The 26,975-nt window shown below is 40.2% G+C and overlaps 2 protein-coding genes across 20 annotated transcripts in view; one reads left to right on the forward strand and one right to left on the reverse strand.

Annotated features, from left to right (window-relative positions):
* The window catches only part of LOC140264656 (protein Hook homolog 3-like), a 71,908-nt gene extending 68,665 nt beyond the window's left edge, over nt 1–3,243 (reverse strand). The window contains 1 exon segment of the mRNA XM_072360565.1: nt 2,977–3,243. Within this exon segment, the coding sequence (XP_072216666.1) occupies nt 2,977–3,033 (57 nt within the window). The 5' untranslated portion in view covers nt 3,034–3,243.
* RNF170 (ring finger protein 170) lies at nt 118–26,124 on the forward strand. 19 transcript variants are annotated; one of them, XM_072360571.1, is made up of 9 exons: nt 2,754–2,980; nt 8,313–8,359; nt 8,953–9,023; nt 10,354–10,497; nt 15,213–15,288; nt 16,379–16,490; nt 17,514–17,587; nt 18,587–18,691; nt 21,987–26,118. In XM_072360571.1, the coding sequence occupies exons 4-9, from the start codon at nt 10,361–10,363 to the stop codon at nt 22,254–22,256; spliced, it is 774 nt and encodes a 257-aa protein (XP_072216672.1). In that variant the 5' UTR covers nt 2,754–2,980; nt 8,313–8,359; nt 8,953–9,023; nt 10,354–10,360; the 3' UTR covers nt 22,257–26,118. The 19 variants fall into 19 exon arrangements, with proteins under 19 accessions (XP_072216673.1, XP_072216675.1, XP_072216684.1 ...); XM_072360568.1 differs by lacking the exon at nt 2,754–2,980 and adding an exon at nt 3,250–3,372; XM_072360572.1 differs by lacking the exons at nt 2,754–2,980; nt 8,313–8,359 and adding an exon at nt 118–463.
* The last annotated feature ends 851 nt before the right edge of the window (nt 26,125–26,975 follow it).

The following is a 26,975-nucleotide window of genomic DNA, read 5'->3' on the forward strand; positions in this document are numbered from 1 at the left end:
AAAAGCCAGGCAAAAAACAAACAAACAAACAAAAAAAAAAAAAAAAAAAAAAAAAAAAAAAAAAAAAAAAAAAAAAAAGGAAGAAACGCAGACGGACAGAAAGCCGTAGGCCGGGCGAGCGCGCCGGGCTCTGCACAGAGCCGAGCACCTGCCCGCCGTAGGCCCTGCTCCCTCCGCCGTGCGGTGGCGACGCCGCGGGGCGCCGGCTCCTTTGTTAGCGCGGTGCGGAGGCAGAGCCCAGAGGCGGGGCCGTGGCTATCGGGCCGGGGCGCGGCCGGCGGAGGAGAGCGGCGGCCGGGGCCAGGTCCGGGGCGGGAGCCGGAGCTGCGGCCCAGGCTCGGGTGCGTCGGGCACTCACCCAGGTGAGGAAGCTCTCGCCGAGCTCGGCCCGCTCCAGGCTCTCCACGTTTGACATGTCGGGGCGGCGGCCGGCGGGCAGCGCGGCGCTGAGCCCGGAGCTGAGGTATCGCCGCCGCGACCCCGCGGCCGGGAGGGTGCCAGCGCTGGGGACTGGGTGGGTGAGCGAGCGCAGCCGAGCGGAACGCCGCAACGGCCACGCTGGGCCTGGCAACGGCCGCGCGGGACCCGGCGGCGGCGCTCAGTTCAACGGCTGGGCGCTAACGGTGGCGGAGGGCCGCGGCCTGCGGCGGGCTGAGGTGGGGCTGCGGCCGGTGGCGCGCGGCGTTCGCAGTTCGCTTCCCCTCTCCGTGTCGGGGATAACGAGAAGTGCCGGGCTTTGCTGGTGGAAGGACACGTAGCGGGGCTTCTCGTCTTGGTGTCCGCTGCAGGTGTGAATTGCTAAGCAGCAACCTCAAACACAGCAAATTAAAAATTGCTTGCTGGTTCTACTGGTTTCCAGAATAATCCAAGACAAACCAGCATTAGCTTTACTGACATGCAGCAGACCTGCATCCCATTTTTGTCTGGAATACAGTGTACTTCGGATTTAAGATGAGAATTATGTCGATAGCGCACCAACACTCCAGCTGTTGCACAGCAGAGCTTACACTCAGCCACTCTCCAGCAAGGAGGGGCACAGGGAGCTGGGAGGGGACAGCACCCAGACAGCAGCCCCACACTGGCCAAAGGGATGTCCCATAACACACGGTGTTGTGCTGAACAGTAAAATCAAGGGGAGTTGGCTGATGGGCAGCCACTGCTCAGGGACTGGGTGGACCCTGGTTGGCAAGTGGTGAGCAACTGCACTGCACATCATTCTTCTATCATAGTTAAAGTATTTTTCCCTCTGTTTTCTGTCCTATTTAACTGTCTTTACATCAATCCATGAGTCGTGGGTTGTTTGTTTTTTCTTTTTCCCCCAATTCTCTTTCCTATCACACTGGTAGGGAGCAAACACAAACCTGTGTGATGCTGAGCAGCCTGGTAGGTTAAACCCCCCAGCTGTCCTCCTGTTCTTTGCAGACAAGAACTGCTAACTCTGGTTTATATCAAGAGTAACCCAGACTCCACTGGATCTGAATGCAGGGAAGTGTTGACAAGGCAGGCCTTCAAAATATATATATATACACCACTGGTTTACACCATGTTTGTCTGTAGAAAAATTTATTGTAGGGGGGAGGAAAGCAGCCAATGCCTTATTTATGTGTTTTATGTTCTCCCTTGCTGGCATTTTCTCAAGTCTATTTTGCCAGCCTATGACTGGGTAACAGATAGGATCAACACTCCACATTACTCCTAGTAGACCAACAAGACAATATTCTAACACCGACAAAAAATTCTGCAGCAGCTCACATGGTTAAGTGCAACAGCCTCATTCTTAGAAGTAAAGATCTCATCTGCTAGTTACCTGGAAATCTGGGGAGTTAGAAAGTCACTGGGAATGCGGGCACCTGCTAAGCGTGCATCTAAACTTTTGTTTTTCTCAGAGGCATGGGTGCTTTATTGACAGAGAGAACCAGAAACACGTATCTGATAGCTCAAATGAAAGCAGACGTTGGCAACACACGCCAACAGATCTTCTCCCATGAACTCAAAAGACCTTCACCATCCTCCTGGTGCTGAGTCTTTCTCTGCCAGGACTCGCACACACCTGCTTCCTCAAATCCTACCAGCAAGAGGACTTCCACTGCCAGCACTTCCACTCCCAGCACCTGAGAAAGAGAGTAAGGGAAGCCAAAAGCAGGACATGACCAACCCCTGCAAAAACACAAAGACTGGCAAGGATACAAAGGAAGGAAACCAAAACTGAGATACTTCTGACCATGTACAGCAGCGAGCAGCACAGCCAGGTATTGCGCATACACCCTTCCCCAAATCCTCAGCTTCTTGCTCTTTCCAGTCCAACTGCTCATTCCTAGCAACTGCGCTTCCATTGCTCTTCTAACTTCAGAGACATGTAACCTATTGTTTCCCAAGTAACCTGTCACCATCGTAGCCACATTCATCTCTGACCTCACACAATCTAAACATAAAGCAGATTCCAACCGTCGCCTCTAACAGCTTCACAAAGAGGGTACTCCCGCGGCAGTGCAGGGAGGAAACCCACTGACCCCAGTGCTCCCCAACCACAGAAATACAGCATCATAAGCACGCTGCAGCCACAGTCTGTACAGCTGCAGACTCAGGGCCAACATCCCCTACGATCACACGGAAAAAGGCAATCCTTAGGATGAGTCCGTTATCCCTGACCTCCCGAATTTCTGCTACTGGGACTTAAAGCATTAGTTAGGGTTACAGGAAGAAACGCAGACGCACAGAAAGCCGTAGGCCGGGCGAGCGCGCCGGGCTCCGCACAGAGCCGAGCACCTGCCCGTCGCAGGCCCAGCTCCCTCCGCCGTGCGGTGGCGACGCCGCGGGTCGCCGGCTCCTTTGTTAGCGCGGTGCGGAGGCAGAGCCCAGAGGCGGGGCCGTGGCTATCGGGCCGGGGCGCGGCCGGCGGAGGAGAGCGGCGGCCGGGGCCAGGTCCGGGGCGGGAGCCGGAGCTGCGGCCCAGGCTCGGGTGCGTCGGGCACTCACCCAGGTGAGGAGGCTCTCGCCGAGCTCGGCCCGCTCCAGGCTCTCCACGTTTAACATGTCGGGGCGCTGCCCGGCAGGCTGCTGCCGGCGCTCGCTCCCTGCCGCCCAGCGCTGGGGACTGGGTGGGTGAGCGTGCGCAGCCGAGCGGAACGCCGCAACGGCCACGCTGGGCCTGGCAACGGCCGCGCGGGACCCGGCGGCGGCGCTCAGTTCAACGGCTGGGCGCTAACGGCGGCGGAGGGCCGCGGCCTGCGGCGGGCTGAGGTGGGGCTGCGGCCGGTGACGCGCGGCGTTCGCAGTTCGCTTCCCCTCTCCGTGTCGGGGATAACGAGAAGTGCCGGGCTTTGCTGGTGGAAGGACACGTAGCGGGGCTTCTCGTCTTGGTGTCCGCTGCAGGTGAGAACTTGCATGCGGGAACGCTGCTTACTACAGTAATGAGTTCTTGGGCGGTTTTTCTAGGAAAGTAGAGGAAAAAAAAAAAAAATAAAAGCCCTTTTGGCCTCATTCTGAGTATTACCATATTTCACCATGCATTATTATACTGGAGTGACATTGTTTCACTTCCCTTCCTACCTGCCCAGAAGTCACCAAGCTGAAGGCGGTGACTGGCCTTTTCACATGGTCCTGCCTGCACACAGTCTTAGGGGTGGATGGGACCTCTGGAGATCATCCAGTCCATCACCTGCTCAAGCAGGTTCCTTGCAGCAGGATGCACGGGAAAGTGTCCAAATGAGTCTTGAATATCTCCAGAGGACACTCCACTGCTCTATGTGCAGCCTGTTCTGCTGCTCTGTCACTTTGAAATTAAGGGAGTGCTTAGTCTGCGCATTTCTTCAGTCCTACACTCCGTATCTTTATAACCCTGTTCCTTTATAAGCCTTGAACGTCTGTCTGTTCAAACCTTGTGGTTCAAGACTCATTCAGGGCCTGTTTTACATAGGCCGTGCACCATCCATTGAGATACCCCAAACTGGAATACTGTACATATCACTGCCTTTGTCTTTTTCTTCAAGCCATCAACAGTTGCTGGCTGACGAAAAAATGAAACATAGTCAAGGGAGTATTTTGCCCTGTGGAATGTGCTTTTGAAGGTTTAATCTCTAGTGATTCTAACGTGATTACATTCAGCCCGGAGAAGGCTGCGAGGTGACCTGATAGAGGCCTTTCAATTTATAAAGGGGAGCTACAGGAAAGAAAAGGACAGACTGTTTCTCTGGTCTGTTGTGTTAGAACAAGGGGAAATGGTTTCAAGCTCAAATAGGGTAAATTTAGGTTAGGTATAAGGAAAACTTCTTTCCCAGTGAGAGTAGTGAGGCACTGGAACAGGATACCTGGCATTGTGATTGATGCCCCACCCATGGAGACCTTCAGGGCAAGGCTGGATCAGGCCCTGGGCAACCTGATCTAGTTGTGGTGTCCCTGTTCATTGTAGGGGAGTTGGTCTAGATGGCCTTCAGAGGACCCTTCCAACTCTAGGGATTCTATGATTCTGTTCTATGATGAGAAGAAGCGGAGTACCTATTTTCTTTCTGTTGCTTTTTTAATTAGGTAAATGTCATGCAGAGGCTGCTGACCTCCAGCCCTGCAGAGAGCTGCTCTGTCAGACAAGCATGCTGGTGAGGCAGATCTTTATACTGAAGAAATGTTATCCCCTGCTGAAATGGCCCTGTGCTGATATGGCTTTGCAGTGAATCTAGCAGGACTGTTTACCTTTTTATTTTTCTCTTCTGCAGTGAATATGTATGCACATGAATGTATTTGGCTACTATTTGCTTAGTCAGCTGTTCTGATTTCTGACTTGAAGTAGCTGTTAACTCATAATAAAACTAAATGAATAGACTGCTTGAAGTCCTAGAAAAATGTTGTCAAATCTGCTTTATTATTCTCACAGTTAGTATCTTGTCAATTTGTATGTGCTTTATTTTGTTTTTTATTTCCCATATTACATGGTTTGTTTCCTCCTTGTATTAAAACTGATGGAGACACATAGTACTGGAGGCTGTGTGCTTTATGCAAATAAGAACTCAGTCACAAAAATGAAGTAAATCCTGCTTTGCCAAAAAAAGACTTGTTCTAAGTATACCCATTGCCATTACCCATTTTTCTGCTAAAAGGTTATGTATGTGTGCACTGCTGCCTCAAAGCCCAGCTTTAGCACTCTAACTCAAATACCTTCAGTACTGTTTGTGCATTCTCTCTTGCTCATCATATGTGCTGAAAGCGTACTGTTATTATGGTCTCTGACCATAGGCATACTCTAGGCATACACTTCGATCCTGCATGAAGCAGAGTGAAAGTAACTGTGGAATCCATTAGCAAAATTTCCATTCTGAACCACACAGTGGTGTCACGTCCCACCAGTAAGTCCTTCACAAGTGATCAGGACACACAAATAATCACAAAGTGGAAAACAGGGAGCTTCTAACAAGAAAGGTCTCCGTTATTTCTCAGCATTTAATAGCTTTTCCTTTTTGGAGGTATCTGTTTTTCTCTTCAGTAAAATGAAAGCTCTGAAGTCATGCCTTAAGTATTTCAATATAAGTGAATATGCATCTGGAGAGGGGCTGCTACAGAATAAATGTGCTCCTTTTTAGTGTACTTAAGTTGATTTCTGTTACCTAAACAGGTCAGTTAGGAGAAACCTGCTGTCACAAATGAAACCAATTTATACTTGTTCCTTCTGTCTTGGAAGAAAATTCTGAGGACTTAGTTTAGGACTTAGGATGTGAGGACAAGTCTTTTTGGTGTTTAAAAAAATAATAATTGAATTGCAGGCGTAACCTGTACATATGAATATTACAGTTTTGTAAGCCTGCCTTTCTCAGTATTTTTCTGGTTAGGATTTAGTTTGTCCTAGAGAACTCATAGCCTCTCCAAAGTGAGAAACACCTTTTTGGAAAAGGAGTTAATGGTTGTACTTGTAAAAGACATCAGACAAAATGTTTTATTAGCTCCAGCTTACTTACAGCTTACCCATACCACTGTCTTCATCTTTCAGTTTTTCATATTTTGAGCACTGGCGGTGGCTGTCAGTACTGCAACAGAAGGAAGGAGCAGAAATAGAACTGATGTAGAAAGGTTATTCTTACTCAGCCCATCCTTGAAAAGACACATTGTTATCAAATGTATTTTTCAGATACTGAGGAAATTGCAGCTTTCTCTCGAAGTCAGTATTGCTCTTGGTTACCGATCAGTATTTCACAGCAGTATTGCATCTATGTTATCTTATTGTTTACTTCTCTGAGGTTTATGTCCTCCTTTGGTGGTGGATCCTAAGATCTCTGTCTTTTCAAGAGTGTATCAACATGTGATGCCTCCCTGTTAAAACAGGAAAATTCAAGTCTTGTAGATAGCTGTGGGGATATTCTGACTTCAGGTAGCTAGCAGCAAGTACTTAATAAATCATGGCAAAGTTGGTTTTCATTTGTAAGTTATGGCATGGCTATTGCTCTTACTGTGCTGTATGTAGTACATTAGAAATCTTAATAATACTTTTCAAATCTCGTAAGGAAATGATATATCCACAGCAGTGTGGGGTCTTCATGCCCTCATATTTCACTACTGTCCATATGAGTTTTCAAGAATAAGTGCCATAAATGTAATGTTACTTCTGGCAGTCCTCTTTTTTTTTTTTTTTTTTTTTTTTTTTCCCTCTTTTTTTAACATGAAGTTGTGTCTATTGCTCAACTTAACCATGAAGTGGGAAGATTTCTATTTGAAGTGTAAACAAAACAGTTTTGCTTTCTGTCTGTAATCTGTGTCAGTAAAACTCAGGAAAAGCAAAGCTATTATGTGTTCAGGTGGGTAGTACGAAATGTTTCTTGCCAGCATAAATTCCATCCCTTTCTACTTTGAAGTGTTCTGTGACCAGCTGAATCTGTTTTAGGTTGTTTGCATTCAGTAGCCATACAGAATCCTGAGTCAAGTAAATCTGATCACTGTGCCGCAAAGTTCAGCTGTTATTTAGCTAGGCCAAGGAACAGAGCAGTTACTGCTTGTCCTTTTTCCTAACTAGGCAGTTGAGCTATTTTGCCTTGTGCAAGCGCGAGTAGTTTGAAGACGATCTGAAAATTAACAGGTTTTGTTGTTTTTGTCTTTTTCTGCATTGAAAGTTTTTGTTCTTTTTTTAAACTTTGCAACCTATGCTGCTGTTTTTCTGAAGTCGATGGTACAAATCCCAATTTAGATGGGGGTTTGTTGTTTTTTCTTTAATTGGAAGGCAGGGTGGGGTTATGCTTTCCTTTCAGAAAGCCACCTTCCTGCTGGATGGTTGAAAGGAGAAAAAAAGAAAAAATCATTAATCTAAGGGAAGTTCAACTGTTAGAATTTAATCTGTTTCCTACTACTCGCTTCTCTAACTGAAGTCATTCTGTTGTTGTGGAACTTTTCTTAAAAAGCTAGTATGGACTAGAACTAATTTTTTGTGTGAAAGAATAGAAGCATGCTATCAAAACTTTGACATTTTCTTTGCAATTATGAAACAAAAGTTGGTAGAAATCTACAGAGACAAATAAACAACTTTAGAATTATTTAATGTTTGTGGTCTCAAAGGCCAATCTGAAAAAGCTGAGAAAATACAGTTATTTTTGCATAATCATCCATATGGGATAGATCAAGTTAAACAGGGTGAAGGAAATGATTTTATAAACATCGCATAAAGTTTCTTATGTATGATGTTTGATTATTAATGCTTTATATTTTATGAAAGGTTAGATATCTTTGCTTCTGTCTGGTTCTACAAATCTTCCCTTAGATACACTTAGTCCTTGTCAGTGCTGGTTGTCACTGAGGACAACTTCATTACATCACTTAATGCTAAGTCTTAATGAGCTAAGGTTGTTCAGCTCTTTAGTTGTGCAGGCTGAAAGACCATGCTGCTGCTAGACTCTAGCACTGGAAGGCCAGATTCTGTAGCAGCAGTTGGAGGACTGTAAGCATTCAGAGCACCATGAGTATGTTTGTGTGCCATTGTGGTTGCACTTAAGGAAATGTAAACTGCAAGCTTGCAGTTCTGTATATTTTGTTGGAAAATGTTATAAACAGACTTGACATCAGAAAATTCCTTCCTCCTGCAGTCAGACAATTTTCAAATAGTTTGTTTCAGTAGTGTTCTCTTTGGGACCATTGTTGAGTCTTTGTTTTGTTTTCTTTTTTGCATACTCACCCAGCCAATTGAAGCCAAGCTGTGAAAGCATCTGCGTGTCTCACTGTCACAGTGTGCATTTCTGAAAAATTGCTTGGAAATCAATAGGATGCAGCTATTGTTAGCATGCTGGTCTGTTCTGACAAAGCTGTTTTAGGACTGTGGACCAATTAATCACCATTTATTTCTGTAGGTGCATGGAGCAATCAACCCAGGAATGACAGTGTGACATAAGTTCAGGTTAGTGCAGAGATGGTGGTTCTTAAGGAGAGACAATGCAGGAGGTGAAAATAGCAGCGCTCTGCCTGAGATGCAGTTGTGAAAAATGAATGTCCCAGAATGAGGTATTGTAAGAGTGAGAAACTTCAAGGCTGATGATGAGAAGTGCACAGTTTAGAAGTGTTGAGCTGGGGAGGCATCACCCCTTGCCAAGAACTTATGCTCAGATTTTCACAGCAGCTTAGCCTTGTAGCTTTAACAAAAGCTATATAATTGTGTAACAAGCTGTGCAGCACCATGCTGTAGCTTATTGTGTAGACTGTTGTTCCAGTGTAAAACCTTTCCACAAATATCTGGTCTTTTGTTCAATAGTATGTATGAAATCTGTGTCAATATTGACTTAATTCAGACATGACTCTTCATGAGTCTGTGGTATTCTATGTTTAGGAAAGCCTGCTCTTTCCAAATGTGAATTGGCCTTTCAGCAGTTAGGCTGTGACAATTGCATGCGAGAAGCTGTGTGTGTAGCAGTTCAGACTGAGGCACACATCAGGAAAATAAAGTTTATTGTTTCACTTCATATATGCTTCATTATTTTGTTTTGCTTTTCACAGTGGAAGTCCGAAAATAAAAGAACAATGAAAGGAGTCTACCCTTGGTTCTCCGTATTTTCTCTGCTCTTATGGTACTTACCCCTTTTGTAATAATGTTAGAATATACAGTTTCTCTTGCCTTACTGCTGCAGAGGTGGTTCCCACAAATGTAACAAAGCTTGGAGAAAGCTCCACGACTCGTACAAGAATAGATCTGGACAGCAGAAGCAGTCATCTTATGGAAAAGATGACATTTTGTGTTAGCTGTGGACTGGCATGTTGAAATTTTGTCAGGGTTGCATATTACAACTGTAAATACATATACAACTGTAACTGCTGAAATCCCCATAGCTTGTGTTCTTTCCCATTTTTGCACTTAATTCAGAGCTAGGTAATGTCTAACAAATGCCACTACAAAAGACAGCAAGGTTCAAATTTGACAGTAACATATGAGCTGTGAACTAGTGAGATACTCTAATAAAAGCTTGCAGACTTAGGGCACCCACACAGGAACAGAAAGTGAAGTAAATGATACTAATCTTCCATGACCTCATAAACCAATGCTGAGATTTTATGCCAGTTCCATATGGAAATACTCCAACTGCCTATGGACGCAACTTAAATACAACATTTTTTGTTATTTTTCCCAGACTTAGCTTCATTCTGATTTCATAGTATTCACAGCTGCAGTTCATTTCACTTCCTGATTGAAGCAGGACTGATTTAGAAGTAAGCTGCAAACTGGTTTATGTTGCTTGTGTCTCCAGCTTTAGGTTAATGAATGTTAGTGCTGGCAAGTCATTCTGATTTTTGCATGTCCAAAATGAATATTAAACAAACAAGTCTGACCAGAGAAGCCTGAAAATACCCTTTTGTTTTCAAGCTTTCACCATGTTTCTCTCTGAGGCATGGTAAGGCATAGAAAAAGTAGATAAAATACAGAACCCATCAGATTTTTTATGTGTGTACGGGTGGACATTTAATACCGTACTACACTGTCTTACCTTAGCAGCAGTTATGTGTTATGCAACAGCAAAAATTCTTGATGATGTAGAATCATACTTTTTATAAACAGGTTGTTCTTAGAGTATGTCAAATGCAGAAGGATATCCTGTCCTTAATACGTTTTTTTAAAGGTTTGCAGGTAAGGTATTTGAGTTATGTTTTTAAAACAGTCTTTTGATTGCAGTGCAGTCTTTTTTTTTTTTTTTTTTTTTTTTTTTTTTTTTTTTTTTTCTTTTCTTTTCTTTAAAAAAAAAAAACAAACATTTTTCCCCAGGAGTTGATTGTTTTCTTCAAGAATTTGTGTGTAAATAGATATATGCATATGTATTACTTGTAACTGTTTAATAATGTATGTGTGTATGCGTATGTGTATCTCTAGATATTCAGTATACGTATATATTTCTTTTTGCATTTTAGAGCTGTGATGGACAGTCACCAGGCAGAAGTTCAGAGTTTGAAGCTAGATAATGATTCAGTTATAGAAGGAATAAGTGACCAGGTACTGGTGGCAGTTGTGCTCAGTTTCACTTTCATTGCTGCTCTGATATATACACTTTTAAGGTGAGAATATGTTGATAGGAATTGATCAACATGCTTGGGTTTGTCAAATTCTAACTTTCTCAACAAATTGATAAATATACAGCACTTATTTTGTGACATGAAGGAAATGATTATTTGATCATTTACTCTGTTAAACTAGTTGCTTAGCTGAGTTCATAATTCAAAGTTAAAATTAAATGATGAATTTCTCAATACTCAAGTCTAACATTTCCACATGTTCATCATTCTTTATTACTGAAAATAACTAAATTCATAAACTGGTTGGTGCGTTGTATTTTATTACTAAGCAGAGAATTATCAATAATGATTCCACAATTAAAGTTGAATATAATCCTTCAATGCACATTCTAGTTGAATTCTCATAAATAAATAGGCTGATTTATTTATTTATGACAATATTTGGAAAACAGTGGATTTTAATATGCTTTCTGTGAAAGGAAAGGCTAAGTACAGAATGAGAGAACTTTAAATGTCAAGTAATCAAACCTTATTTGTAGTTCCAGTTTTTCCTTACAACCTAACAAATATTTTAGCCTGTGTGTTTTTAGGAAAATAAATCTGAGCTTTTGACTGGCTTTTTATTGATTTCATTCTGTTTTTAATGCATGTCTGTAGAGTTATGAATACAGAGGTGGTTTTAACAGCTAAGAGAACTGAATGTTAGTAATGCATTGGCATTATGAAACTTAACAAGGAGGACCTGTCTGTATGAGAAGTATTGCTAAGATAGGGTGTGTTTGAGAGCTTGCCATGAAAGACACAAGGAGCTGAAAAGCTTTGTTAGCATGCAGGGCAGTGCTGCAGTTCGCAACCAGGAACTTTAGAGAAATTAATACACATCAGTGGCTTTTCCTGCTGAGGCTGTTTCAGTTATTTAAATGACATAACAATGCTTCTCTTCCCCCAGGAGTCCTCTTCTCTCTTGTGCTTTTGTTATCCCTTATGTTATTCTTAGCACATGTGACTTGAACTGAAAGTTTTTAGTTAATGTTCAAAACCAAAATGTTCTCTGTTTATAATGGAAGGTAAGTTAAAAACACACACAAAAAAAGAAAGTCAGCAAAATAAGGTTAATCAGCTGTGGACAAGGGCAATGGAAGTTTTCTTAGGGTTAGTTAAATTCGGGAAGATACATTGATGATGGAGGGTTGGTTACTTTCTACCTGTGTATCAGATTGTCTGTGCATCCTGTAAGTGCCCTGCTGGTTTATTTTCTAGAATGGCGAACAAATTTGAGCAAAAAGTTCCCACAGTTTAAAAGTCTGGTAACTAGTTTATTTCTGCATAATATAACTGACCATTGAAGGTCTTGTCAGCATCCTATTAGATGTACACTTTGCCTTCTATAACCTTGAAAGTTACCTGTATTAAGTAGTGTTTTACCCCACAGTTCTTTGTGTTGTCTCCATTAAAATCTGTGCATTATAAAATGTAAACAGTACATGAAGTACAGTAATATTTGGCCATGGAGGAGAGAGATGGGAGAGAAAAGGAGGATTTTTTTATTTTTTTTTTTATTTGTCCCTGGTTATCTTTGTGTTTTCTATACTGTGTTCATTGCCCCATTGTCTTTGCCACCAATGTTAAGTTGGGTAGAAATAGGTCCTGAGCACATATATGGGAAGGAAGGCTTGGGAGAGCGAATATAGTTGCAGGAACTAAATAAAAAATACTGGAGAAGGGAAAGCAGGCAACATGGAGTCATAAAACCACAGAATATTTTGGATTTGAAGAGACCTTGAAGATGACCTAGTTCCAGTCCCCTGCTGTGGGCAGGGCTGCCTCCCACCAGCTCAGCTGCCCAGGGCCCCTTCCAATCTGGCCTTGAGCACCTCCAGGGATGGGACACCACAGCTTCCCTGGGCAGCTGTACCAGGGCCTCACTGCCCTCTGTGTATAGAATTTCCTCCCAGCATTAATCTGAAATCTCCCCTATTGAAGTTTAAAGCCACTACACCTTGTCCTGTCACTACATGCCTTGCAGAAAGGGCCTGTTCCAGTAAACCTAGGGGGAGGCAAAAGTGAAATATGGAAAGAATTTTTAGGGGGTGTTGCTACTATCCTTTTTGATAATGCAGAATTCTAAGAAGGATGACATCAGGGCAGGAGCTGAAAGTCTCTGTGCTTTTGGTTTTGAAACTTAGTTACTAACATGTACCAAGTTGTGGATGTTTGGGTCTGTTTCTGTAAGGAACTTTTGTTGACCCTGTATGTTTCAGAGTTGTTCACTTAGATAAAATGCAGCCAGATTTTTACTATCATCTTTTAAGTATGTGGAGATGATCACATTGCAGATGAGTACTTAAGGTTTTATATAAAATGAGGATATTACTTTCAGGTCTTGATCTCAGAATTCAGGTCTTGATCTTTGGAGGAAAAAAACAACAACAATGACAGAAAACAATGATGGTGCCAGTCTGAATGTGTCCTGTCTCTCACTTCCCCTTCATGACAGCTCACACTAGATGAACAGGCAGCCTTACTCCTGGTGATAATAGTTTTGTGGGGCTCTTTGTGAGACACTGTACAATCTTGCCATCTTATAAGATTTCTTTCCTGAAGTTATGTGGTATGAAAACTCAGAAACAAGGAAAGTTGTTTACTTCTGACCTTATTTCTTTTTGGCTTGTGTTTAGCTAGTTGGATGTCTGTAGTTACATAGCACTATACAGTTTCTTATTCATTCCAATTTATTTTCTCACACTAACAGCACAACAGAAGCTATGATAGCTATGATTGGGATGTTTCTTGAATGCTGCCTGTCCCCTTCTGGACTTTGTGCAGTGTTCTGCTACTGAAACATCTTATGCATAAGCAACAGATGCTCAACCCCCGTGCCTCTACAAACAGTCTCACATGTTAAAGATAGTATGTAATACCAGACTGAAGTCATGTATGTAAATTATTTGCACCGAGATGAAATGCTAGATATGCAATGGTAACTTCAGTTTGTCTTTTTTAGATAACACTGGTAACAAACTTGCAATTAGTTGTTTATGAGGGAGTCAAGATGAACTGGCTTGTAATTCATGCTACCCAGTTACATGTGGTTTGCTTTGAGTTTCAATATGTATCAAACATCTGACAAAACAAAGGTGTAAAACATGCTAATTTGTGGAGTCTAAATGGGGAAATACTGTTAAACAGGTAACTTAGATTACAGACAACTTCCACAAGGTCAGATTTGTTGAGTGTAAGCCTCTCGTATACTTCTCATTTTTCACTCACATTACTGCTAAATAAATGCACTTTTTGCAAATGATCACATTATTGTTAGCCTGAAAATACAGTTTTATTTCTGTTCTTCCTTGAAGAAAGAATGGAGGAGAAAATGTTGCAGCAGTAATGCAGTGTTGTGCTTTCTTTCTTCAAATGAAGGAAATATTGCAGATGGGGCCTAGAGCTAACGGGGAATTTACATGAATGGATTCAGAAAAAGTTAGGACAATCCAACCAGTTTAACCTTCAGCTCTGAAGCAGAATCAGGCTGCCTGGCTCACTTCTGGAATCAGTATAACACATTCTTCAATTTAACTTTTAGCCAGACATGGCTCACAGTACCCTGAGGTAATCTTGTCTGATTTGGTACACTTGGTAGTTTGAAATGGTTTACCATCAACTTTCAGATAACTGTGGAGAATAATTACTCATATTTATTAGGTTGAAAGATTTACTTTGTCTCCTTTCCATAAACAGTCTCCCATACAGGGTCCTGTTCCTTCTGTTTTTCTCTAATATTTTACAGATGTCAGCAGTATCGGTCTTATCATTCTCTTCTGAACTTCCTCTAACTTTCCTACATCATTTTATGCATTTTGCTCAAAGTGGAAGCTGCAACCCGTCGAGACATCTGCAGTGCTCAGCAGAGTGTATCACTAGTTAAATCCATGTGGATAAATAAAACATAAAGAGTACAGTTTTTAACGTGTTGTTGGCTCATATTAATTGTAACTCAACACCTCTTAATGTTGTCAGCACCACGACTAATTCCAATCCCGTTCCTGTTGTGCTTTTGAATTCAGATATATCCAGCCCCCTTTCTTCAGTGTCTTCCCTCAAATTCCTCTTTATCTTGATGTTTCTAACCTGTAGTTTTCTTGCCAGTAGAGTCTGCAGAGATTTCTTTTTATATCCGATCTGCTGATAGTTACATAAAGTCAACATTCTAAAGCAAATTTGCCTACCCTTCTTATGTAAATGTGGATTAATCTTTCATGTAGCAGATAAATCTAAAGTAGTTCAGATTTTTCAGTATGTGATAACTTATGTAGTTAGTGAGGGAGGAAAATAAGGAATTTACAAGTAATCCAACAACACAAAGATGAGGAATCAAGACACATTCTTTTCTGCATGGCGAATATTAAATCTTTCGAGCAGTTTGATTTGTTTTTTTTTTATTTTATTTTTTTATTTTTTTGCAGGCTGATGGATTAATATTTTTTTTCAGATCAAAACTGAGTTTTAATATGGTTTAGAAATTGATTATGGAAAATTAGGAAAATTTTGCTGCTGCACAGCTTGCTGGCCAGAGTTACCTTAGAATCTACAGTAATTGTCCTGTTTCCTTAATTATTTGTGTACTTCCTTTAGAATGCTTTATTGCAGGAAATAATTATTTTTTCCCCTTTGTTCAAGTTTCATTTTTTTCAGTCAGTTATTTTTCACTGTTGGTTCACAGTGTTCATTTTTCTTACTGCTTATATTTCCTTTCACAGAAATGAACATCAGAACATACATCCAGAAAATCAAGAGCTAGTACGAGCTCTTCGGCAGCAGCTTCAAACTGAGCAGGTGCTTTGCTGAGCGTTGGAGTCATTCTCAGTCTGGTCTGGGGTAGTGTAGGCTTCTCTCATGGTTCTGGAAAAAGCTAGTCTTGAGGGTCTTTGTACCTTACTTACTGTACAGAGGCAACCTTAAAATTGATCAAACGATGAGTAGGAGTTTTTTTATGGGTAAGTCAAGTCATTACTAGATGTAACTGGTTATTTTTTCAAACCAGCTTTTTCCACAAGGTGGAGTGTGTTGGATTATGTTGTGTGCTTCCTGCAGTGTTCCTGGGAATTTGGTGGTAAAAAAAAAAAAAAAGGAAATCTGGAGATCAGCTTGCTGCCACAGGACAATGTTTAGATGTTTAAAATGATAACTTGTGTAGCAGAATAATGGTACAGCAGCCAGAGCCAGGCAACAGGTTTGCACGCAATTCTGGCATGTAGGTGAGACACTAATGTGTAGCCACATCAAAAGTTGAGTCCCAAACCTAAAATGAGAGAAGCCATACTTACTGGAGAGTGTTCAGGAGAGTCTTTAATCATTCTTGAAATAGTGTCAGAATTTTTTACAAGAATACATATTTAAGTAGAGGAAACATGACAAATTGGGGTGGAAAAAACATAGCAGTGATGTACATAAGCTGATGTCTCTGTTTGAGGTTGAGAACCCTAAATTGTGGAGTTGGTAAGCGATGCAATTCAGGTGTCTGATTTGGGACAAAGCCACTTAGAAAAATAGTGTTGACCTGAGTTTTTAGTTGTGCTTCAGCATGCCTTACCAAATGTATTCTACTTAGTGTGAAGGACCTGAGGGGTTCTACCTTTCAGGTCTTTAACTGGATTGAAGCTCATACTCATGTAACAGATGAAGGGGAAAGTAATGTGCTTGTCATCAGAACAACATGCTTAGTGAGGCAGTTTATGCATTTAAGTATGTTTGATTTTTTAAAATTTAAATTTAGTTGTATTTTATCTAGTTTTGCGTTTGAATATTCAACTTACAGGGGTTTTTTTATTGCTTTTTTGTTTTGTTTTGTTTTTAATTTAACTTCAGTAGAATTCTTATATAAAAAATAGAGTCTCTAGCATTTTCTATTTCTCTTCTGTCCCAGCAGGATGCTTCTTCTGGTGACAGGCATCGCTTCTATACGGACATGTCTTGTCCAGTCTGTTTGCAGCAAGCTACATTTCCTATAGAAACAAACTGTGGGCATCTCTTCTGTGGTAAGCTGGAAAACCTCCGACTGTCAAAGATAAAACCAGAAGAGAAGCAGAAACGTTTGGCAGTAGTACTGTCAGGAATAGCTTTGCTGAACTTTAACTTCTTATCTGCACATCTGTGTTAAAAATAATTTTTATATAATTTGTTCATAAAATGCATATTTATAAATGGTTACTTCCAGAATTTGCTGGAATTTTTTCTATGCTCTCAGAGTTAAAAATGCATTTAACAGCATTATGGAGAAAGAGTGTATTTTATTTCCTGCTATTGAAAATCAGCAGAGGTTGAAGTGCACTTGGGAAAGTACCATTTTAAAAGCTAGCTTAGAAAAAAAATAAATAAATCTGCTTGATGTTACCATCACAGAGGAGTTTGTTTGTTTTGTAGAAGGTCCTGTCGAATTACTACTAGCTTAAAATGCTTAAAATATTTGTCTTTGATGCCCAGTTGTTTGAACTGAGAAATGCACACATGAAAGTTCTATGTAGCATTTTGCTTCCTTTCCCTCCCAGTGGGATTATATAATCAGTGGGATTATTTCACTGCAGTTGTGTAGTTTTATCGTGTGTATAATGCTTGGTTGTAGGGAAAAAAAAAAAATTACAAATATGGAAAACAATAAGAGAAAATAGGTTTTTGTATATATATATATATTTTTCTTTCACCCATTAAAGCTCTGATATTAAAGCCAGGTTTTCAGAATGAATTTTACATCTCTTGATATTTTTATCATTTCTAACATTTGAACTCTTAACATTTTTAATTATTTGCGTTCTGAATTAAAGGTTAAGGCATTTTCTGTTTTTTTTCCAGGAAATAATATCTTAAAATTAATGACACTGTTGAATTTGTTCGGGATTTTTCTGATTAGTAGTGGTGAATTTGAATACATCTATTCTTGGTATCTTCATTGAGTGCTCTATATAAAATCACACATCTTTGTTTTTCTGCTGATGCTTAACGTATTATTTCATGCAATATTGTTTAACTCAGAATTGTCAATATCTGTGATTTGTGTTTGTCAGGTTCCTGCATTATTGCATACTGGAGGTATGGATCATGGCTTGGTGCCATCCGTTGTCCGATTTGCAGACAAACGGTAATATTTTAAGTAATCATGGGCCTTATGCAGCCTAGTACAGTTTACCAAAGAAATGCATTATACTTACATTTGAGCTGCCTTATTAAGACTGGGATCTTAATAAAAGGGATCTGAGATGCTGGAAGTGTATAGATATGTGAGATGTAGATGGTGAACATTCTTTTTTAAATTTTCTTGCTTTAAATATTTAAATGAGCAGCACTGGTTACTCAACCATTTTTCTCTAAAGGAGTATAGAAAAACAGAAAAATATAAGATCTTAGCTATGATTCTTCACTGCTTTGTGTTGGGGATGTTAAACAACTTCTTAAACCAGGACTTGTATCTGAGGGACCTGGCTGGTCTGGAAGGCACCCAGTAGGTAAAATACTACTGGTTTCTGAGAAGTATCCTCTCCCTTCTTGTTGTCCCTGCGAAACAAAACAGACACAAAACTATGTCAATTTCTTATTTTGGTCATACTTTTAGTTTTTAATTGATTTGAACTTTGTAGAGGGAGCATATTAACTTATTCCCAGCACACTTTACCTACACTGTTAGTTTGAGATATGTCCTTGTAATTCTCTAAGATTCTTTGAGCCACATTGTGACACCACTCGGGTGACAGAGAATGGCCTCAGTGGATGCTCTACTTCATTTTGAGTTAAAGAAACAAAACTAGGTTCATTTGTGCAATTAACTGTATTCTCCGAATCATCTATCCTTCTTGTTCTACAAAAAACTATTCTTAGAGGGAAGGTTCTTATGCACATTTTTAAAGATCTTTTGAAAATGTGTTAATATTCTTCAAAGAGTTGTAGGCAAATAATTTGTTTAAGTGTAAAAGCTGTATCCATGTAAATTTTAGTAGTCTTTGTTTTAGTTTGGTACTAAATAGTTAACTAGCACAGAGTTTATTCTGTGTAACTAACTGAAGATATGCTGTAATATATTGTAATTCCCAATATCTGCATTTAAGAGATGGATGAACATGTACCAAAATCTTGCTGTGCCTAGGTGACGTTGTTTTTACCACTCTTCAGTGAAGACCAGCAGGGTGCAACACAAGTATTACAGGATGTTAATGATTACAATCGGAGATTCTCAGGACAACCCAGATCTGTAAGTTTGGGGTAAATCTGGGTGGAGGTTACACACAACATTGTGTAGGTTACATACAACGTTGGGCAGCTTGTAATGCAGCCTCACAAGATCGTAACATTTTGATATTTATTGCATGACTGTGGGCAGTGTTCTTCATGAGTCTGTTGTGAATAGCTTCAGTGTGGAGTGCAGAGGTGACAACAGAATGCTGTGCAGGGCTGGGCACGGGGCAGTATTAACTCTGTCTCCCCTGCACACCCACGTACTCAGTCAAATTAAAACCTATGTGTATTCCACATTACACATGGTTGTGCAGCCTAGGGAGAAAAAAAAGCAGCAATTGCTGATAATACTACTGCAACCTACCAACACATGTGCCCGTGAAGACACACATTTTGTTTATTAAGCTGACATATAAGTTGTCTTTGTTATATTATTAAACTTGGCTTGTGTTATTTCATAAAATAAATTGGTATGTTAACACTTTCTCTATGGAAGAAATATCCAGAATACTCCTGCAGTGCTGACAAATCTTGTAATTTTTAACATCTCAGAAGTCTCACAAAAAGTCTGTAATACTTCATGACTTTTTTTTTTTTTTTTAATTAGTTTTGCAATATGTATTTGATCAGTGTTTCTGCTGTTCTGACCACGTGGGGGCAGTGTACAAGTAATAATCACCTTGTGTCAGTGTACTAATCCAGGCATGCTAAAGGCAGGTTTACAGAGGACACTCATTGTAGCTGCATTTATCCATGTAAATATATATGTACATATATATTCACATATATATTTATTTGTAGATTGATGGAATCATGTTTTTAGCAGCCTTTTTTTTTTTTTTTATTTCACGGAAATAACACAATAAGTTAAAAGATTTATGATAAAATCTAAAATACAGATAAAAGGAAAGTGCAATAGAAAAAAAAACCAACTATTTCAAAATATTATCATTAATGTATGTTAAAAAATTGTTACATATGTGCATTAACTATATTATACATTTCATATGTTGTCCAAGACAATTATGCTTCATTCAGTGTGGTGCTGGAAAATCAAAAGGCTGGGCACCCATGCCTAAGGAAATCCATGCTTATATGGTTATTAGAGTCACAGAACCATTGAATATTTTTGACTGGGAGAGACTTTAATTTCCATTCAGTTCCATTCCTCCTGAGTTGGGACATGCACCAGATCAGGCTGCCCAGGGCTCTATCCAATCTGGCCTTGAATACCTCCAGGGACAGAGTGATTAAGTTAGTTAAATTATGACAGGCCTACAAACTTGAAATACACTTACTTGTAATATCTTTGTAGAAACGTCTATTTCTGTTCTGCACAAGAATTGCTAATAGGCCTCGGATTCCCTTTTCCTATGTTAACCTACTTCTTGAAATATATATCCTTACTTTGAAAGGCTTAATAGCTAGTAAAAATGCTTAAAGAAAAATGAGCTGTAAGAAAGAATGCTCCCTTGATTAATCTCTTTAAATTGATTAGGAGAATCTGAAGTTCTACTCTGTACCTTTCTTCAGATTTCAAGTTGTATGCTGTTTTGATTTTATTTCTCCCCTCCCCCCCAGCTATATATCTATATATAATATATGTAAATAGCTAAGAGACATGCTGGAAGTTCTACAAATTTGAGAAACTCAACCTTTAACTTGAGGAAGTCAGCCTGTCTTCTGTGTGCATGTCTTGACTCATGTAATGAAATGCATGCATGTGGATGCCAATAACTTTGATATACTGCTTGTCTTCAGCTGTTCATTGGATTTGGATGTGCATAGGAAATGGTTGTTCAACCTTTTGGCTCGTCTGGGCTGCACTGAGTAAAGAGAAATTGTCTTGGGCAGCATATTACTCTGAAAGTTACTCTGAAAGTAATTGCTCCTATTTACTTCCATGGAAACTACAGTAGATACAAAGAGCACAGCAATATTATTTGATAGAGCATGTTCTCAGCTATGAAGCACTGTTTTTCAACACAGTCACCTCCACTAGCTGTGCATTTCCATCAGCAATGAAGAAGAGGTTGCATACCATGCTCATAACAGTCTACACCAGCAGAGGTGACCCACTGTTGCTGTCACCACTGCTGAAATGCACCCCTTGCTGCCTCAGTGAGCTTACATCCACTGTTTGGTCTCCGTAATCCTTCACAAGTGCTGATGAATGTCAGTGGGTGCCCCTTTTTTCTGCATGGAGGGATTCAGTGACACACCCTTGCTTCACACACACTCTGCCATGTCAAATGACATTGTGTCTGAGTGCCTTTCTGCGGCTGTCTGTCACACGCAACATGTAATGGGATGTTGGTGGGAAGGTTCACCCTCTACCACCATACTGCCAGTGTCTGCCTCTGATGTCGTGAGTCAGTGTAATAAAAAGGAGGCATTACTTTTGGTGCAGCTGTCAGAGTAACAAAACAGTGCTAAGGGAAGAATTGCAGTCCAAAGAGACTAGAGAGATAGAAACTAATTTTCAGACTTTAGCAGACTTCTCTGTGGGCTGTATGTCTACCAGCCAATAAACTGTGCTGGGTCATCCTAGAATTGAGGTCCCACTGAGGCCCTAACCTGGGTTTGATAATTTGTTTTCTAATTGCACGTAGTGTGTTGCCTTAACCACATGTAGCACCCCTTTCATGAGAACTTTTTCAGCACTGGAAGTAACTCCTTTTGATATCATAGCTCTGTGTACAGTAGAAATTGGTTCAGTGCAAAAAATACCTGTTTTCTCTTGTGCAGTCTCTCACTTAAGATGACAGAACTATAGTGAAGAATAAAAAGGGAAGGATCCAGGGGTGGATTCATTTAAAGGTTCTTTAGTTTACTTGAAAGCTTGATCCTCTGGTAGCTTTTGAGAATTGCTATGTGTCATGAGAAAAGAGGTGTCATGTTTTCTGAAGGAATGCAATCTCCTCTACTTTAACTACTTTTTTTTTTTTTTTTTTTTCTAGGAATCCATAGTTTGCTTCCCTTCTGATCAAAACTTCAGTTGCTCTGTTTGCTTATTTCTCTGTAGTTTGTTTTCCTCCACTGTTTTCCCTTCTAAAATATATGTTTTGCTCTGAGCAATACAGTTTATGACTGCTGCTCGAAAGCATCAGTATTCTAACAGCGACTTGTAGCCCAGCAAAGTTAAATCTAGAGAGTTTTGTCATTGTTCTCGTAAACGAACAGATACCAAAGCTGTAATGCAGTAATAGAAACATCACGCTGAAAATAAAAATTAAAAAAAAAAAAAAAAAAAAAAAAAAAAAAAAAAAAAAAAAGATGAAAACATTAACTCTTGGCTTGTTCCTTCATAGATTATGGAAAGAATTATGGATCTGCCCACTCTACTGCGGCATGCATTCAGGGAGATGTTTTCTGTTGGAGGCCTCTTCTGGATGTTTCGCATCAGAATATTCCTCTGCTTGTTTGGAGCCTTCCTCTACCTGGCGTCACCTCTGGATTTTCTTCCTGAAGCTCTTTTTGGAATTCTGGGGTTCTTGGATGATTTCTTTGTCATTTTTCTTCTGCTGATATATATTTCCATCATGTACCGAGAAGTGGTAACCCAGCGGCTGAATAGGTGAAATGGCTGAAAGTCACCCAGCCACAGAGATGGAATGTTTCAAAAGGAGAACCATAAGTTTGGAGTAGCAGGGTGCCAGTGTACAGTTTCAGTAGTTGTAATTCCATAGCTTCTAGTTGATTATCTTATACCAATATGGAAGGTTGGTGTGTGGTGATGCTTAACTGGAATCTTTAACTTTTGTATTCCATACGCTTCATAACGATGAGGTCAGTTTTACAGTGTAATGAACTACCTTCATCTACTTAAACCTAACAAACAATTGTATGTGATCAAAGCATAAAACACCTCCTTTGGAGTGATTTGTGAAAAAGGGGTTCTAGTAAAGGACTTAAAGGAAAAATATATATATATGTTTGGTACTCTAGACGTGAGGAAAGAAATTCAAAACTTCTTTGCAGGACAGTCATCAATATGTTTAATGTCTCACTGTTGTGAGCTTTTAAATAAAAGTAGCTTTGTGTATCTCTGTGGAAGAAATCAAATGACCGCAGTACCATTTCCACCCTGCAGTTTGCTGCTGTCCACTTGCTTCACAGAAACAAGGGGGAACACCTCAGTATTGCTCGGACTGCACTATGTACGGTTGCATGCAATTCGTACAGTTTTATTTTTATACTTTATAATAATGCACTCACCATATGATCTAAAAGGAGAAACCTACATTATGCACGCCAGACTGGCTAGTGCTCTGTTTTGTAATGGGAGCATGGGTTGTTGGTTGTTTTTTTTTTTTCCTCTGAAGGTTGTTTATTTAGCAGGTATGTACCTTGAAGGTGGGGTTTTTTTATGCAGCTTTAGGTCAGTGTAGTGTCTCTTCGTTGGACATTTGCATGCCTTTAGCTGCATCAAGTATTTAGGCAATAGAAAGAACCCTCAGATTTTAGACAGTGATTATAGAAGTCAGAACTGGATGTTTACACTACAGAACTTTACCAGATTGTTCATTTTCAACATGAATATTAAACAACTTAGATATGAGGGCGTTTGATTTTCCCTTGGGGTTTTCTTGTTTGATTGACTGATTGATTTTGATGTGGGTAGAGGGTATTTTGAACTAACTTGAAAAAGGCCTTTGAGGAGGGACCAGAAACAAAAAAAAACTCCTGAAAATGTTTTCAAAGTGGCTGGACTATTGATGATCCCTAAAGGTTTTTGTTGTGGGTTTTTTTTGAGGGGGCAAGAAGGGTGAAGGGGGAATAGAGAGAGGTTTTGTTGGTGGTGTTTTTTTGCTTTAATTTTTTTTTTTTTTTTTTTTTTTTTTGGAGGGGGGGTGTTTTTTTCTTGTTTGCTTGGTTTTGCTTTTTGCTGTTGAATTTCAGTCTAGGCTGTCAGAGCTACAGAATTCATTTGAAAATATTTTCATTTTATGAAAGGGAATGCCACTAGAAAGCTCAAGAATGTTTTATTTCTATGTAGATTTTAGTTAGAAAACTTAGGACAAATAATTAGTTAGGAAAGATAATTTGTCATTTTACTTTAACTTCCTGAGTACTTGAAAGACTGTGACGAGACAGGTGATTCCTTGCATGTTTACATAATGTTCTATGAGACTTAAAATGAAAGGGACCTTTTCACAGCTTCTCTGTGCTGGCCATGGCACATGTTTTCATGTGTTGCCACCTTTCCACAGCTTCTAGTACGTAGGCTGAAGGAGCTGGGGCTGTTCATCATGGAGAAGGCTCCAGGGAGACCCTTTAAAGTATCCAAAGCTTTTCAGTATCCAAAGGGGCCTGTAAGAAAGAAGGGGGCAGACTCTTCAGCAGAGTCTGCTGTGATAGCACGAGGGGAAATGGTTTCAAACTAAAAGAGGGGAGATTTAGACTGGGCATAAGGAAGAAGTTTTTTACAATAAGGGTGATGAGGCACTGGCACAGGCTGCCCAGAGAGGTGGTTCAAAGCCCCATTCCTTGAGACACTCAAGGTCAGGCTGGATGGGACTCTGAGCACCTGATGTAGCTGTAGGTGTCCTCGCTCACTGCAGAGGCGTTGGATCAGATGGCCTTAAGGGCCCTTCCAACTCAAGAAGCTGACAAAACTGACATCTGAAGTATCATTCTGTGGCTGATACTGGAGATGATCCCTCAGTATTTTTTGAAAGTAAATTCACTAATTATTCACTTGAAAATTTGTTGTTGAAAGTCCAACAATATTTTAGAAATGAACTGGAAGGCTGAATTTTTCCCTGTCACTGTGTTTATTGCAGAAGGGCAGGAAGAGAAACAGGAAGTGAAACAAGGGTAGGAGGAGGAGAGCAGGACAGAAAATGACATTTTCGTAAGCAATGACTGTTGGTTTTGGCAGACCAGCAGTTCTTGAGCATCCTAGCTGAGCTTTTCTCTCTGTTTGGTGTTAGTGTATGGTGATGGTTTAGTGGCTACCTCAGTTAAATCTTCAAGGTATTACTGAGTAAGCATGGGATATTTGTAAACTTAGGTAAAGCAAGGTAATAAATTAGAATGTTAGATAAGGCAGGATTTTGTAGTTTTGCTATAAGCAATAATTATGTTGTTGTTGTTTTCCTCAAGAGATCCAGCTGAGTGCAAACTCCAGAAAGTATTTTTAATCAAGTTAATATAGCACCTCTGGAGTTTAGCTTGTGGGTCTACCTAGAGAATAAGTGAGCTGCTGCTGTAGGACAACTGGAGTCTGTTCATAGAATCTGTCAATCTGGTACCTCCCACACGTGTTTATCCTTTGATTGTGGTTATACTTTTTGCCATGACTCTCTAAATCTTAGAGTGGATAAAGATACGTGTGAAACTGCTTACTGATTTGTTTTCATTGAGCTCCCTAGTCCCACCTGATACTGTGAAGAAGTTCATGCTTAAATAACCTAAGGAACCTGCTCCTGAAGAGCAGACCTTTTGTACCTGAAGGCACGTACGTGCCACATCCACAACGCTGCATAAAGTTTACCTGTATTCTGCTAGCCAGAATGATTTCACTTGGAGTCCTCTGCTTACTTTTGAGTGTTGAGTAACATCGTAAGCTTTAACCCAGCATAGTCAACACTTGACAGAATTAAGATCATCCTGTCTTTTCACCAATGTGTGCTTTTTTTTTTGGTTCTCCAAGACACTTTGGGAACAGTATTATGACTCGCTCAGGCTTTTCTTTTTTTGAACAGCTGCAATGTGAAGATGCAGCTGACCAGCAGTGCATGGCTGCTGCTCCTCCTGAAGGAGGCAAATCTGAACTAGCTCTAGGTTAACTATCTTGGGTGCTGCTATCACTTTGAGCTTAATCGAAGCTGTAGAGCTCCCAAGAAGTTGGAGGTAAAAACGTGGCTGTTTAATATTCCTTAAGTATATACTGCCAAGTTACTCTGGTAGTAATGTTCAGCATGAGTACTAGCTTCAGAAAGTGAAAGAAATACATGATGCTTTGAGGGGAGCAAATATTGCTGCAGTTTTGTTGTGTGGAACGGGAAAACCATGTCACTAAGTAAGAGGAGGAAAAAGGCTTTGGTAGAAAAGAAGCAATATGGGGGGAAATGGAGTTCTTAAAAGATTCTTAAGGCTTCACCAAAATCTGGGAAATCTTATTTCAGCAGTATTAACAAAGAGGAAAAGTTGTGTCTCAGAATTCTTGCAGAATAACTTGTAGCATCTCGAGGCCTAATGATAACTCTTATCACAAGCACTGTATAATGCAGTCTGTTTCTATGTCATTTGTGACTCGCACCATTGATGCCTATGAGGATAGGGCAGAGTGGTGTATTTTGGGGATGCGATTTTGCAATAGGTTTCGTAGAACTGTAACAGAAACCTGTGTGGTACACTAGATTTTTAAGACAAAAAGATTTAAACCTACTTCTTGTTACTTTTAATGATAATAAATTGCTATTAAAGTAAGAGATTTTCTTGATTTGTTTTACTGGCTTTCTGTCTGTGAATGTCTTTATTCCTCCTTTTCCCCTTCACCAGCCTAAAGCTGTTGACAGCTCTGCTACAGTCTTGATTGATTTTTATGTTATGCCTGGACATATCCTGTCCATGGGCTCTCTTTCCAGCTTTATTGTTACCATTATGGGACTTATGATCTCAGAGGTCTTAGTCCCAAAGTTATATTGGTGCATTAAATGTCTTTTCCCTGAACAATACAACTGATGTCTTCAGGTCCTCCTGATCCCTTCCAGGTGGGTTTTTCTCCAGCCTCTCATCCCTCAGTCTCCACTTACAGCTAGAGCAGTGTTGTACCTACCATTGATGAGAGTACAGTTTGCAACAATTTCTTTAGCTTGCTTTGGTACACATTTCTATGATTATGGAAACACAATGTTTATGGGGAAAATAAATAAATAAATAAATAAATCCAGGATGATGTTATTAAACAAGGTAGGAAGTTTGGAGTAGACACTTGTCCTTTTGTCTGCTGCCTCTATGTTTGCATTGGGAAGATCAGGCATATGCAAGTGAGATTTTCTTGGACAAGGCTGCCAGGGTAGATAGTTACTTAAGAAGGGTTTGTCCCATTTGTATGCCCTTGCTCCCTATCACAGTGAAAGTCTATCAAACATAGCTACATTTTCTTCTTGCTTCGGTAACTCCATATTTTGTCTTGGTAATTTCTGCTGTAACTCTTTTTGGTTGTTAGGGCTACACTGTTGGGTGGAAAAGGGCCCCCAAAATACCTACTTTTGTGATAATTGTTTTTTGTGCTTTGTGGCCCACCATGGGAACATCTCAATATCTTGTTGCTCTTTGTTTATGTTAAT

This window comes from Excalfactoria chinensis, chromosome Z (genome assembly GCF_039878825.1).
Source record: "Excalfactoria chinensis isolate bCotChi1 chromosome Z, bCotChi1.hap2, whole genome shotgun sequence".
Taxonomy (NCBI): domain Eukaryota; kingdom Metazoa; phylum Chordata; class Aves; order Galliformes; family Phasianidae; genus Excalfactoria; species Excalfactoria chinensis.